This window comes from Peromyscus leucopus, chromosome 1 (assembly GCF_004664715.2).
Source record: "Peromyscus leucopus breed LL Stock chromosome 1, UCI_PerLeu_2.1, whole genome shotgun sequence".
Taxonomy (NCBI): domain Eukaryota; kingdom Metazoa; phylum Chordata; class Mammalia; order Rodentia; family Cricetidae; genus Peromyscus; species Peromyscus leucopus.
Window position 1 is genome coordinate 60031230 of NC_051063.1, and position 13041 is coordinate 60044270.

At 51.8% G+C, this 13041-nt stretch overlaps 1 protein-coding gene across 3 annotated transcripts in view; it reads left to right on the forward strand.

Annotated features, from left to right (window-relative positions):
• Cttn (cortactin) overlaps positions 1–9746 on the forward strand; it is a 36802-nt gene extending 27056 nt beyond the window's left edge. For all 3 annotated transcript variants that reach the window (XM_028871260.2, XM_028871262.2, XM_028871267.2), the window contains 5 exons: positions 1872–2020; positions 4165–4254; positions 5342–5519; positions 7289–7360; positions 8325–9746. In XM_028871260.2, coding sequence (XP_028727093.1) covers positions 1872–2020; positions 4165–4254; positions 5342–5519; positions 7289–7360; positions 8325–8461 — 626 coding nt within the window. In that variant the 3' untranslated portion in view covers positions 8462–9746. The remainder of the gene's footprint in view (positions 1–1871; positions 2021–4164; positions 4255–5341; positions 5520–7288; positions 7361–8324) is intronic.
• The last annotated feature ends 3295 nt before the right edge of the window (positions 9747–13041 follow it).

Consider the following 13041-nt stretch of genomic DNA (forward strand, 5'->3'; position numbering starts at 1 on the left):
AATGAATTGTTTTTAAAACAACAGAATTGTGAGGTGCTTACATGGTGACATGTAGTATGGAAATTAGCCTCAGTGTCAGAGTGGGTGGACAGGGTGGCATTGTCATAGGAGCACGGGCTTCCCCTGCCTGCCTGGGCCTTACAAGGGAACAGGAATGGCTGTGCTAGACAGGAGGAGAAGATGCTCTCAGGGAAGCTGTGTGAGCCCAAGGCCCAGTGGGCTGTGGTTTCCCCAGGCTGGGGATTCCCCTGGGCTGCGGTCTCTGAGTACTTCCGGAGTTTGGCTCACCCAGCGGGCTGCTATCTGTACCTTGTTACTTTCAGATACTAGTCTTCCGGATTAGGCCTGTCACCTGGCTGCAGAGCCCTTACATACAGCCTAAGGGAGGTCTCATCTGTCTGCCATCTCAGCACAACCTTTAAGTGACAGCTGTCACACTCACTGTATTAGTTAGGTTTCTGTAGCCGTGATGGAACCCATGACCAAAAGCAGCTTATGTTTCCACATCACTGTTCATCACTGAAGGAAGTCAGGACAGGAACTCAAGTAGAGCAGGAACCTGGAGGCAGGAGCTAAGGCAGAGGCCATGGAGGAGCGCTGCTCACTGGCTTGGTCTCCATAACTTGCTCAGCCTGCGTTCTTATAGAACCAGGACCACCAGCCCAGGGGTGTCACCGTACACAGCGGTACTGAGCCCTCCCACATCAATCACTGATTAAGAAAATGCCCAGCAGGATTGCCTGCAGCCTGGTCTTAAGAAGGCGTTTTCTCCGGACGTCCCCTGCTCTCCAGTGACTCTAGTGTATGTCAGGTTGATAGAAAACTAGCCAGCACACCGTGGTAGCCTCTGCAAATGTCCCCAACCCCAGACTTGTTTGCTTCTTTGCCTTTGTAGTCAGGGCTCCACAGCGAATCCTAGGCCAGTCTTGAACTCACTGATAAGCTCAGGGTGGCTTTGTGTAACGTCACCCTCCTGCCACAGTCTCCAAGTGCTGAGATCCCAGGTATGTGTCACAACCTGGCCAACCCAGGGGTTTTGCTTGAAAACGTCACCTTCATACGGACAAACAGCAATACTTCTCTCCCTTCCTGTGTTTATTCTGGTTTGTTTGTTCTGAGACAGCCTCCTGGCGCCCAGGCTGCCCTGGAGCCACCTGGTCCTTCCGCCTCCGTCTTTTCAGGGCCGGGATGGCAGGTGAACATCACCACACTTGGCTCAGCTACCCGTGTTCTTTACCGGACAGGCTCACTTTGGAGGGGGCGCCTGTCAGACACTCAGACGTGCTTCTGGTTATGTCTGAGAAAATGGTGTTCCGTGAACAAACCTGTTCACTTGCGAGCTCAGGAAGCCCATTCTGAGACAGGCGTCTGCTGGTCCTGACTGACATCCTCCCTACTTCTGTCACATAGAGTGGGGGAAGTCTATCCAAGGGTCCATATGTACTGAAAAACCAAGGCTTTTTGCTGTTCTAAAACTATTTCCTCCCCACCCCCCTTTTTTGTGGTGCTAGGGACGGAACCCAGGGCCTTGTGTATGCCAGGCAGCGGCTCTATCACTGAGCCACACTGCAGCCCCTCATTGGGGAATTCTAGGTCTTTTTCTCCTGCTGAGGCACATGCCAGCCCAGCCTTCATGGTTAGAAGCTTAGCTGTTGCTTCATTCAGCCTGGGCATGTAATGCTCGACTATGACAGTGTCTGGCTTAACTGTGGTCCAGACCGAGGGCTTCTGATCTCAATCAGTCTCGCTTAGGCTTGGTGTGTGGCTGGCCTAGGGTGAGTTGACTGTGTTCCATGGATCTGTCACCCAGGTCACCCTGGTGTGGCTTTTGTGAGGTGTTCTGAGACAGATGTGTCCTCTCTTTCCTCTAGTGACCAGCAAAACCAGTGATATCCGAGCTAATTTTGAAAACCTGGCAAAGGAGAGAGAGCAGGAGGACAGGCGGAAGGCAGAAGCAGAGAGAGCTCAGCGGATGGCCAAGGAAAGGCAGGAGCAGGAGGAGGCTCGGAGGAAGCTGGAAGTGAGTACAGATGCTGTGTCCTGTTCTGGAGCCTGGCTGCCTTCCTCCAGTCTGCGTGGGGCACACTGTGAGGAGTAGGGGAAGTGGGTACGGCGGAAGGGCTCTTCCTGAAGCTTCTATGATATGTTCGCTTGCCACTGAGAGGAGTTTCTTTGCTCCCAGCTAGATTCAGGAGGAGCTGGTAGGAAGGCTTGTTTACACGGCAAGCTAGAGTAACTTGGTCACCCCCCACCTGGGCACCTCCAGCCCTCAGCCCCTCTCCATGGCCCCATGTGAATGCTGACAACAGCGTTCCAGAATGGTTGGGAAGTAGAATCCTCAATAAATCATGCATCATTGTGAACATGATGCTCCATCTAAGCTGGTGGACACTCACCCCAGGAGGTATTGGGGTGGAGACCTCACAGAGGAAGATGGGTTAAAGGGAGTGGCACTCAGAGCATGGGCCCTGACCGTGGAGCCCTGGTGTGATGTGTCTCAGGGCATGCAGCTGCATGTAGTAGCGACCATGAGGCTATGAATGTACATCTCCTCCCGTAGGGGCGCAGTCTCCAGCCGGGGCGCACATACTGGGTTTCGTTCATCCACAGTGCGTGCACGGCGTCCTGCAGTGCTCTGGCTTCCTTGTCTTCTTTCTGCAGGCTGATTCGGTTCTGGGGCTCTGGATAACCGCCTAGTTCTTGTCTCAGATTCTCTTGATGTTAATTCCTCTGCTGTGTGGTCTTTTTCTGTCCTGCCCACCCCATTTCTTCGCCCCACGAGATGAGACTCCAGCGTACCATCTTTTCCTATCAGTTCTGAGCTGACAAGACTAGACCCGACCTTCTTGTGCTTCAGTCTCTGTGTGACTTTGAACATGCATTGACAGTAAGGGCTCTTCTTGGCACCCAGTGGGGTGTAGAAAGGGCTGGAGATCCCCACAGCCCGCACTTGCAGTTGGGCTAACTCAACAGCCTGGCCTCCTCATTGTGCTACAGGCTTGAATGCCCCAGATGGTCCTGCTCTCAGTACACAGGGCCATCGCTGCAGGCTTGAACCCCCAGATGGTCCTGCCCTCAGTGCACAGGGCCATCGCTTCAGGCTTGAACCCCCAGATGGTCCTGCCCTCAGTGCACAGGGCCATTGCTGCCTGGGGTATTTCATCTTTGGTGATTGCCATGACTGTTCTGGTGGTGCAGAGCGGTAGCTCTGTGGATGCAGAGACTGTGTTAGAGTTTTTATGGTGTTTTTCTCAAGAGCACAGTGTGACCATTCTACTCCCTAGACAGTAGGGTAAAGAGGGTGTGGAGTGGGTAGCTGAGGTTCAATCCTATCTCTGGGGGGACACCCTGAACATCTCTCTGAACAGTTCTGAACATCTGCCATGGGGACATGTGGATCTCAGAAAATTTCCCATGCTGCTGTATGAGCTTGTTTGCCAAGGAGTTAGAACACCCGATACTTGATGCCACAGCCCCGAAGTCCAGGCATCCTAAAGGATGTGGCCCTGGAGTCTTTGGGCAGATCCTAGGTACTACCTTCAGCATCTCTAGGCTGTCTTGGCTCTCTGGCTTATGGCCACCTCTCTCCCCTACCTTCTACATTCCTCATCACCCGCCGCCCCAAGCTGTCTCTCTTCTGCCTCCCTCTTGTCAGGACTTCGGGGTGACATGGGCCCACTGGCATCCTGGAATGGTTCCCATCTTCTTCTTGGTGTTCTGTTGCAGTCCTGGGGACCAGGATTTTGCCTCGTCAGGGGCATGGTCCATGGAGAGCAGCCCACCTGTCAGCCCCCAGGGGTCATGTCTGCCCCACATGCAGAAAATACTTGCTCATTAAAAGGTCCCTGAAACTTTTGGTAGCATCGGCTCAGGGCCCCAAGTTGGGAAATGAGCTCAGGGCAAGATCGAGTAGCTGCTTGATTGCACCTCTGTCCGGTGCTCCTGTCCACTGCACATCTAAATGTGTGGCACAGGAGTGCCAGAGTCCTTGAGAAGACGTGACTGTGTGACTTCCACTTCAAAGCCACCTGACCCTGTGATCAGTGCTTTCTACTCTCCCAGCAGGCTCCAAGCTTCCCACCTGGGCACCACCCCCTTACAAAGTGGCAGATGGGACTTCCTGGCTGACCGGGTAACCATGCGTTTGCTGTCCCTCTATCTTAGGAGCAAACCAGAGCCAAGAAGCAGACGCCCCCTGCATCTCCCAGTCCTCAGCCAGCTGAGGACAGACCACCCTCCAGCCCCATCTATGAGGTGGGTAATCACTTGACCAGTTGGCTGCCCTAGACTCCTGCAGATTCGTGCCACCATACCCTTGTGTCTCCCTGGAGCAAGGTGTCCCCCCAGGTTGGATGTCTTCACCTTTGGGCAGCCCATGGCGCCATGGCCTTCCTCTCCCTGTGACTTCTGGGAGGTCAGTGGATGCTGCATGCTTAGTGTATTGGTCGTACCAACTATGCTGCCCCTGGAACCGACCGCCTGTTGTCCCTGAGACAATGTTCTCCCTTAGCCCTGGAGCATCTTATTCTCTATGGCCTCCTCACACGAAGCTCTGTGGAGTTCTTGCCTCATCCCTGCCCAGAAAGCATTTCCTACACTCTGCCCTGACTCAGGGCTCCCTCTCTGAAGTAAGCCCCTCTGCCCACAACCACGTCCCATGAGTCCCAACAGTCCTCACATACTGCCCTTTCATTATCCAGGTGACATTGTTCGTGGGTTCTGAGAGAGTGTGGACCGTGATGGGGCCTTAGGTGACCGTGACCTCTTCACCACTAGGGTTCCCTCTCCTTGACACCATGTTACTCTCCCCGCATGGCAGGCAGCCTTCCCATGCCACACTTCTTGGTGGATGTGGCCTTGTAGCTAGTGACCCAGCCAACAGAGTGGACATGAGGCATCCCCACAGAGCCATGCCTCCTGCTGGGCCAGGTGCGGGGACACTGGCTCTTTGATGAGTCTGGTGACAGTGCTGTTCTTGGGGGCGGGGACAGGCCCTGTGATTGGCAGCTCAGCTGGGACCAGAAGCTGAGGGAAGTCCCTGAGATGCTGTGATGGGAAGTTGGGACAGGGCTCAGTGTAGAGCCACCATAACAGAACTGGCTGTTAGCCTTGCAGTCTCCTCTGGCTACCATCATCTTGCCAAATGGGACCAGTCCTGGACCTGAGTGATCTCCTTGGCCTGTAGCAGCTTGCCCTGCGTGGTCACCTTCCACAGGAAGCTTCCTGTCCCCACTTCCTGTGTATGAAGTTTCTATCCTTGTCTTGATTTGTCTAACTATGGAAATCAGTTGTGAGTGGTGCTCTTCTGTCCATGGAGAAATGTGTGCTTGTCTCTCCGCAGGATGCAGTGCCATTCAAGGCAGAGCCGAGCTACGGAGGTCCTCTTGGCGGGAGTGAGCCCGAGCCTGTGTACAGCACCGAGACCGCAGGTGTCCCTGAGGCCATCAGCCAGCAAAATCTAGCCTACACCTCAGAACCTGTCTACGAGACCACAGAGGCCCCTGGCCACTACCAAGCGGGTACTGGACCCCGCTCTAGCTCTGCCCAGGGGAGGGAGGGTTCCCGAGAAGTCCTTTCATCCATTATGCTCCTCAGAGAGGGTTGCCTTGCTATCTGATTGCCTAGGAATGTGAGTTCTGTGTCACCCCCTGGATTGGGGAGGGTTAGACACAGTGGTCCCTAGTAGGGCAGTGTTCCAAAGCCCTGGAGGGCTTTGCCCATTGCCGGGCCATCTCCCCATGCTTTGAAGGTGAACCAGTGCTTCAGCAGACAGACAGTGAGGTTAACTTGTTCACTTTGAAAACCAACTTCTAACGAGACCCTAGACAGGGTCAGTGCAAGTTCTTCATCCCACCTGCAGCAGTGTGGGGTGGGTGCAGGGCACCTTAGCTGCTCTCAGCCTGCCAGGCCCAGGGCAGCCTTTGGTGCCAAGCCTCCATCACCCTGGCCTCCTTCCTTTACTGGCATCAGACTTTTGTTTTTCAGTGTCTGTCTTAGTCCGTATTCTATTGCTGTGTAGTGATACTGTGACCAAGGCAGTTCTTATAAAAGAAGACATTCAACTGGTGCCTTGCTTGTAGTTTCAGAGGTTTACTCCTTCATCATCATGGTAGGAAGCATGGCAGCAGGCATGGTGCTGGAGAAGTAGTTGAGAGCTACATCCTGATCTGCAGGCAGGGGGTGGGAATGCAACATTGGTGGGCTTTTGATACCTCGAAGCCCACCCCCAGTGACACACCTCCTCCAATAAGTTCACACCTCTTAGTCCTTCTAATCCTTTCAAACAGTGCCACTCCCTGGTGACTAAGCATTCAAATATATGACCCTATGGGGGGGGGGACGTTCCTACTCAGACCACCACGGTCTCATTCAGTAAGTAGCCCAGGCTGGCCTAGAATTCACTGTATAGCTCAGACTGGCCTTGAATGAGGAGTAATCCTCCTGCCTCTGCCTCACAAGTGCTGGGATTGTAGGTGCTATCATGTTAGGTTTGGAAAGGGGTCTTGGTACTTGGTACTCGTCCATGTGACCATGCTTTCCTGTATGTGTCAGAGCTCAGTGTCTGAGCTTTGCTGTAGCCAAGTGTCCTGTCTTAGTCAGGGTTTCTGCTGCTGTGATGAAACACCATGACCAAAGCAAGTTGGGGAGGAAACCGTGTATTCAGCTTACACTTCCATGTCTCTGTTCATCACTGAAGGAAGCCAGGATAAGAACTGAAATTGGCTCTGTTCTGCTCTGTCTCTCCCCCCACCATCTTTCCCTCTCTCCTCACACACTTTCCTCTCCAGACCTGGCGCTCCTCTCTCCCCTTCACCCCTTTCCTCCTAATGAAGCTCTGAATACTGAGAAAAAAAAAAAAGAACGGAAACAGGGCTGCAACCTGGAGGCAGCAGCTGATGTAGAGGCCATGGAGGAGTGCTGCTTCCTGGCTTTTTCCCCATGGCTTGCTCAGCCTGCTTTCTTATAGAACTCAGGACCACCAGCCCACAGACAGCACTACCCACAGTGGGCTGGGCCTTCCCCCATCAATCACTAATTAAGGCCTTACAGCTGGATCTTACAGAGGCATTTTCTCAATTGAGGGTCCCTCCTTTCAGATGACTCTAGCTTGTGTCAAGTGGACGGACATAAACTAGCCAGGACAAGTCCTTTTGTTCCTAGGGGGTATCTTACTGCTCCATCCCAGCTATTGTCATGAGGTTTCTGTTTTAGCAAGCTCTCCCATCTGTCCTTGGGAAGTGTGTCTGAGGGGCTGGTCTGTTGCTCATCAGTTCTGCTTTGCTTACAGAGGATGACACCTACGATGGATATGAGAGTGACCTGGGCATCACAGCCATCGCCCTGTATGACTACCAAGCTGGTGAGGCACTAACTGGGCTGTGGGCACGTATGTTCCTGCCCTAGGTGAAGCTCCCAGCCACTCTCCTCCTGTGACCAGTTCATGGCAGGAACAGAGAGCTGTTTTATGTTTGCTTTTGAGCCAGGGTTTGTGTTACCCAGTCTGACCTTGAACGCCCAGGCATAAACAATCCTGCCTCAGTCTTCCCAGCGGCTGACACCTTAGGTGCACATTACTGTGCTTGGGTACAATCTCTACAGTTTATCTTGAAGTAACTTTAGAGAAGTTACCTGAAGGATGCCAAGGATGTCCATGTCTGTGCCTGCCCCTTTGTCTCTCATCTTCCTCTGACCCCTTGGGGATCTGAAGCTGCAGAGCCTCCTGAGTCAGGACAAACTCACTGTGCAGGCTGGGGTCAGGGTTCCACACGAACATACCCCACTCTCCCGATGAAGATGCTACCACATGTGGCCCAGGGGCCCCCTTGCCCTGGTGGTCAGGAGGTCTTAGAAACAGTGTGGCCATCCCGGTGTTGGGTGAGCTTACCGGTCCCACATGACCCAGTTCTGTTAGCCCAGGTGGGACGGGTGTGCCGACCTGACCCAGGGAGGGGCCCTCATTGAGCATTGTTTTATGGGATGCAAGGCTGGGACTCCCTCAAATCTTTAGGCCCCCAGGTTGAGGTGGGGGGATTCTCCAGTCCCGTTTTTTTCTGACAGAGACCTGGCATGTATTTCTTGTACACACATGGGTTCTGTAACTTTTGGGCCATCACCTCACATCTCTGTAGTCTAGACTTCGGTGTATCACCTTAGCAGGCCTCCAGCACCCCTCTCCCTTGCTGTCCTTGTCATGTGTGTGACTGTGGAAGGCCCTCTACACACCCTTTCCCCTGCTGGGTGGGTGTCTGGGTGTCAGCTGCAGTGTCCTTCCTCCTGGTCAGGTGACCTTCCCATCTGACTCTCTCTCTGCTCTCCCTCCCTAGCTGGCGATGACGAGATCTCCTTTGACCCTGATGACATCATCACCAACATAGAAATGATTGACGATGGCTGGTGGCGTGGGGTGTGCAAGGGCAGATACGGGCTCTTCCCGGCCAACTACGTGGAGCTGCGGCAGTAGGGACGCCTGGCCACCCAGCGCCTACCAGCACCAGCACAGGCTTCACACTACAGCTCATCTGCGTGTGTTTGAGTTGGTTTCTGTTTCCTTTTTTCTTCTGAAGGTGGGGAGGGGAATATACATAATGCCTTTATATTTAATACTTCTGCTGATGCTTCAGGGCATGTCTTGCCACAGAATTTGCTAATATCTGATAATCATGTTCATAGAGAACTTGGGGTGGTTACTTTGAGCCACCCCAGGTGTTTTCTTTTCTGCCAAGTTGACTGTGGTATGTGGCCACTTCAGGGTCTCTGCTTCTCCTGAGGTTGGTGGTATATGTGGCCTTGTGCCCCCCAACCCCTGTGGCAGTCGGGGTCCCCCAGGATGGAGACTGCTCCTGGAGTGGCTGCCCAGTGAGGAGGCTCTCTGGGACTCAGTGTTTGGGAAAAAGGAAAGGGGACCAAGGGAAAGTGAGGTGGCGGTAGAGGGGATGCTGGAGTCCTGGAGCATTGACACTACGTGGGAAGTCCCCTCTGTCAGGACTGACAACCTGAGCCGGGATCCAAAGCTTTCTGTACTCTGCCTCCTCATCTCATCTCATCTCTTTACCTCCCCTGATACCCCAGTCCGGTTGAAGCTCTTTCCTGCCTTGCCTTCAAGTGTTCCCTTCTCCTGTCTGCATCCAAGGCCCATAGCACAAAGCATGTCTTAGTGACGTGCTGGCAGCTATCCCGGGCTTGGCCGGCAACATGGGAGGGCGGGGTGGGTCCTGGCCCCACTCCCAACCCCTGAGCAGCCTGGAATGTGTTGTGTGTGGCCAGCCACCTGGCTGGTCAGGCAGATTGATACCTTATCCCTGCAAGCTTCCAGAAGCATGCTCCCTGCAGGGGAGCTGTGTTCTTTTTGCCAAATATCATGTTCATAGTCCATTGATTGATTGATTGATTGATGTGGCTGAAAACAGGACTGTGAGGGAGCTGAGGCTCCCACCTGGGTGCCTGGCACAGCCTCCTTGAGCAACTGTCCCTAAGGTCGTTTCCAGTCTTTGAGACACCAGGAGGCCGGGCCACACTGAGCACGCACAGTCAGACGGACAGCATGTCCTTGTAGACGAGTCCCCACTATTGGGACACATGAGGATCAATGCCCACCTTCTCCTATGTGCTTTCCTGCAGAATCCTTGCCTTTCCGTTGTTAGGTCAGGTTTTCTATATGAATTATCATCGGGAATTCTGTAGCACACCTCATAGGTATGGATTTTTTTAAATTAAATATTCAGAATAAACTTTTTTTGATCCACTTGCTGTGTGGTCTGCAGTACTTGGCTTCCATTTTCTGCTGTTGAAGGTGACATGGGGCTGGGTTCCCTGGGGCCTGGCTCAGATGGCCTTTGTCAAGGCCACACTGTCCCTTGTCAGGGCAGCTGGGCGGCCCTGGAGCCTTGAAAGGGCCTGGCTCCTTGCAGGTGCTTTCGGCTGAGGTGTGCTCGTAGGCCACCAGTTTCTCCACCAAGGATCTGAGCAGGAAGATGGCCATGTTGGTTAAGTGCTCGCTCCGTGTCTTGGGTCTTGGGCTGTGACAAAACACCCTGACAAAAGCAGCTGCAGGGAGCAAGCGTTTATTTTGGCCACAGTTTGAGGGTACAGTCCATCATGGCAGAGAAGGCATGGCTGTAGTTGGACTTTCCTTTGTGGGACCTTTGCCAGCCTGCAAATTATGACAGAGACTTATATTAATTATGAAGGTTTGGCCGTTAGCTCAGTCTTGTTCCCAACTAGCTCTTATAACTTAATTAACCCATGTTTTTTAATCTATGTTCTGCCGTGTGGCTCTCTAGACCTTTCCTCAGTACGGCATGTCCGACTTGCTCCGAGTCTGCTGGTGAAACCTGTGTACCTAGATTCCTCCTCCCAGTGCCTCTCTGCCCAGAAATCCTGCCTGTTTTCTCCTGCCACTCAGCTTTTTATTAAACCATTCAGAAGGCGCCTTAGACAGAGACACATCTTTACAGTGTACAAAAAGATTATCCCACAGCACATGGAGGCAGGAGCGGGAAGCAGCTGGTCACCTCACATGCACAGACAGTCCTGCCCAGATCAGACGTCCCCATGTCAGGTAACATACTCAGGCCCCCACAGGCATGCCCAGAGGCCTATATTTCAAGTGAGTCTAGGTCCTGTCCCACTGAAAACACCTCCTGCTGCACAAATCACTCCAGCACTCAGTTTAAAAAGCCAGGTGCAGAAGGGTATAGTGGCGAACACCTTTAATCCCAGGCAGATTGATCTCTGAGTTCAGGGCACATTGTGAGAGAGTATGCCTTAAAAAAAAAAAAAAAAAAAAAAAAGTGTGTGCAAGTGGTGAGGGGGAGGGTTGGGAGAGCTGGAGAGACGTCTCAATGGTTAAGAACTTGTATTTCTCTGGCAGAGGACATGAGTTCAGTCCCCATTACCCATGTTGAGCCACACATAGCTACCAGTAACCTCAGCTCCCGATGATCCTGTGCATCTGGTCTCTGAACTGCACCTGAACACACTTGGGCATATCCCTGCGCAAACATTCATATACATTTTTTTTTCCAGACAGGGTTTTTCTATGTAGCCCTGACTGTCGTGGAACTCGCTCTGCCGACCAGGCTGGCCTTGACCTCAGAGATCTGCCTGCCTCTGCCTCTCTAGTGTTGGTATTAAAGATGTTTGCCACCACTGCCCAGCTTCATACACATAATTTAAAAAAAAATCTTTAAAAATCCAGATACAGGGGCTGGAGAGATGGCTGAGAGGTTAAGAGCACCAACTTCTCTTCCAGAGGTCCTGAGTTCAGTTCCCAGCACCCACATGGTGGCTCACAACCATCTGTAATGAGATCTGGCATCCTCTTCTGTATACATAACAAATAAATAAATAAATCTTAAAAAAAAAATTCAGATACAGTGGGCTTGCCTTGTAATTCCAACTCTGGGGAGGTGGAGATTGGAGGTTCATTGGCCAGCCAGTATTGTGTGGTATTTTGACTTCATTCTGACAATAAAGGTTGCTTTGAGTCAGAGGGCAGAGCTAGCTACTAGCTGACCAAAATTAACCATAAAGGTGTGGAGGACTGTGAACCTCTAGGAGACAGGAAGTAGTAAAGAGGGGCTGAGAGGGGATCTCAGCCCTTTTGGAGGAAGGAATGGAAGAGGTAGGAGGTGACTGGCTTCTCAGCTTCTCTGATCACTCAGGTTCTTATCCCAATATCTGGCTTTCAGTTTTTTTTTTTTTTTTTTTTTTTTTGCTTTTTCGAGGCAGGGTTTCTCTGTGTAGCTTTGTGCCTTTTCCTGGAACTCACTTGGTAGCCCAGGCTGGCCTCGAACTCACAGAGATCCTCCTGCCTCTGCCTCCTGAGTGCTGGGATTAAAGGCGTGCGCCACCACCGCCCGGCTGGCTTTCAGTTTTTTATTGATAAAAAATAATTGGTTAAATGCTTCACCTGGCTTCCAACTTGAGACACAAATTCACAAGATAGCCACTTGCCTCTGGCTTTGCAGCCACCAGCAGCTGCTGCACCATTGGCTGGCTTTTTCTTTCTTTCCCCAAGCCCTTCTGAGAGAGTCTGGGATTTTTCTCTTGCAGCCTCTCTACAACAGTCTCCAGCTGCCACCCAAACTCTACAGTCCCCAAACTCCTGAGGCACCTGGGTTCCAAACACCACTGGACTTGGCCGCCCACCAGTGACTGGCTCTGCCTTCAGGCTCCATGCATCACTTCCTGCCACACATGTTCTTTTGCATGTCCTGTCCAATTTTCAGTTGGTTGGCTCCTCCCTGTGGGTTGTGGGCTTCCCTGGATCCCCTCCTAGGGCTGCTGCCATACTAGGGTAGCCACCTTGACACCTGCTTGGGCTTCTATTGTTATTGCGACTGCCACACACTCTTAGCTCACAGCTGCACGTAATCAGCAGCAGCTGCACTCGGCCAGGCTGTGTACTGTGTTCTCTGCCCAACTGTGCTACACAGCGATAGCCAGCCTCACACTTCACCACCATCATCAGCAGATTTGGTGAGACAACTGAGGATTCTTAAAGGGGGGAATTAGTTTAAAAAAAAAAAAAAAGTAAAGAGGTTTTTTTCCCCAAATTAAAAATGGGAAACAATTGTTTTTATCCCTAAAAAAGTTGGTTGATATCAGTGCCAAATATGAAAAATGATAAGATAAAATCCTTAGAAAGACAGATTAATGGAACTAAGAAAAAAGTTCACACACAGGCAGAAAGACATACTAATAAAGCTAAGAAAAATATTCACACACACAGGTATTTAGAGCAGAAACTACCACACCATTCTGTTATGAAACTGAAGAAGGGTGGCCCAAGGTTATTAGAAAACCAACTTTATGTTATGGAGAAGTTGAATGTAATCCTATAGAAAGAATTAGATTTGAGGTGATTTAGGGAAGATGTTGTTTCATATGGTATGCATTCACTCTATGTGAAGTGGATATTAAACTCATGGGCAACTCAGAACAGAATTATCCCCCAAGACTGGAAAGATTTGGCATCAGTAACATTGGAAGCTGGTCCTCAGTTACAATGGCATGTATGGTGGAAAGAGGAAGCTGGGA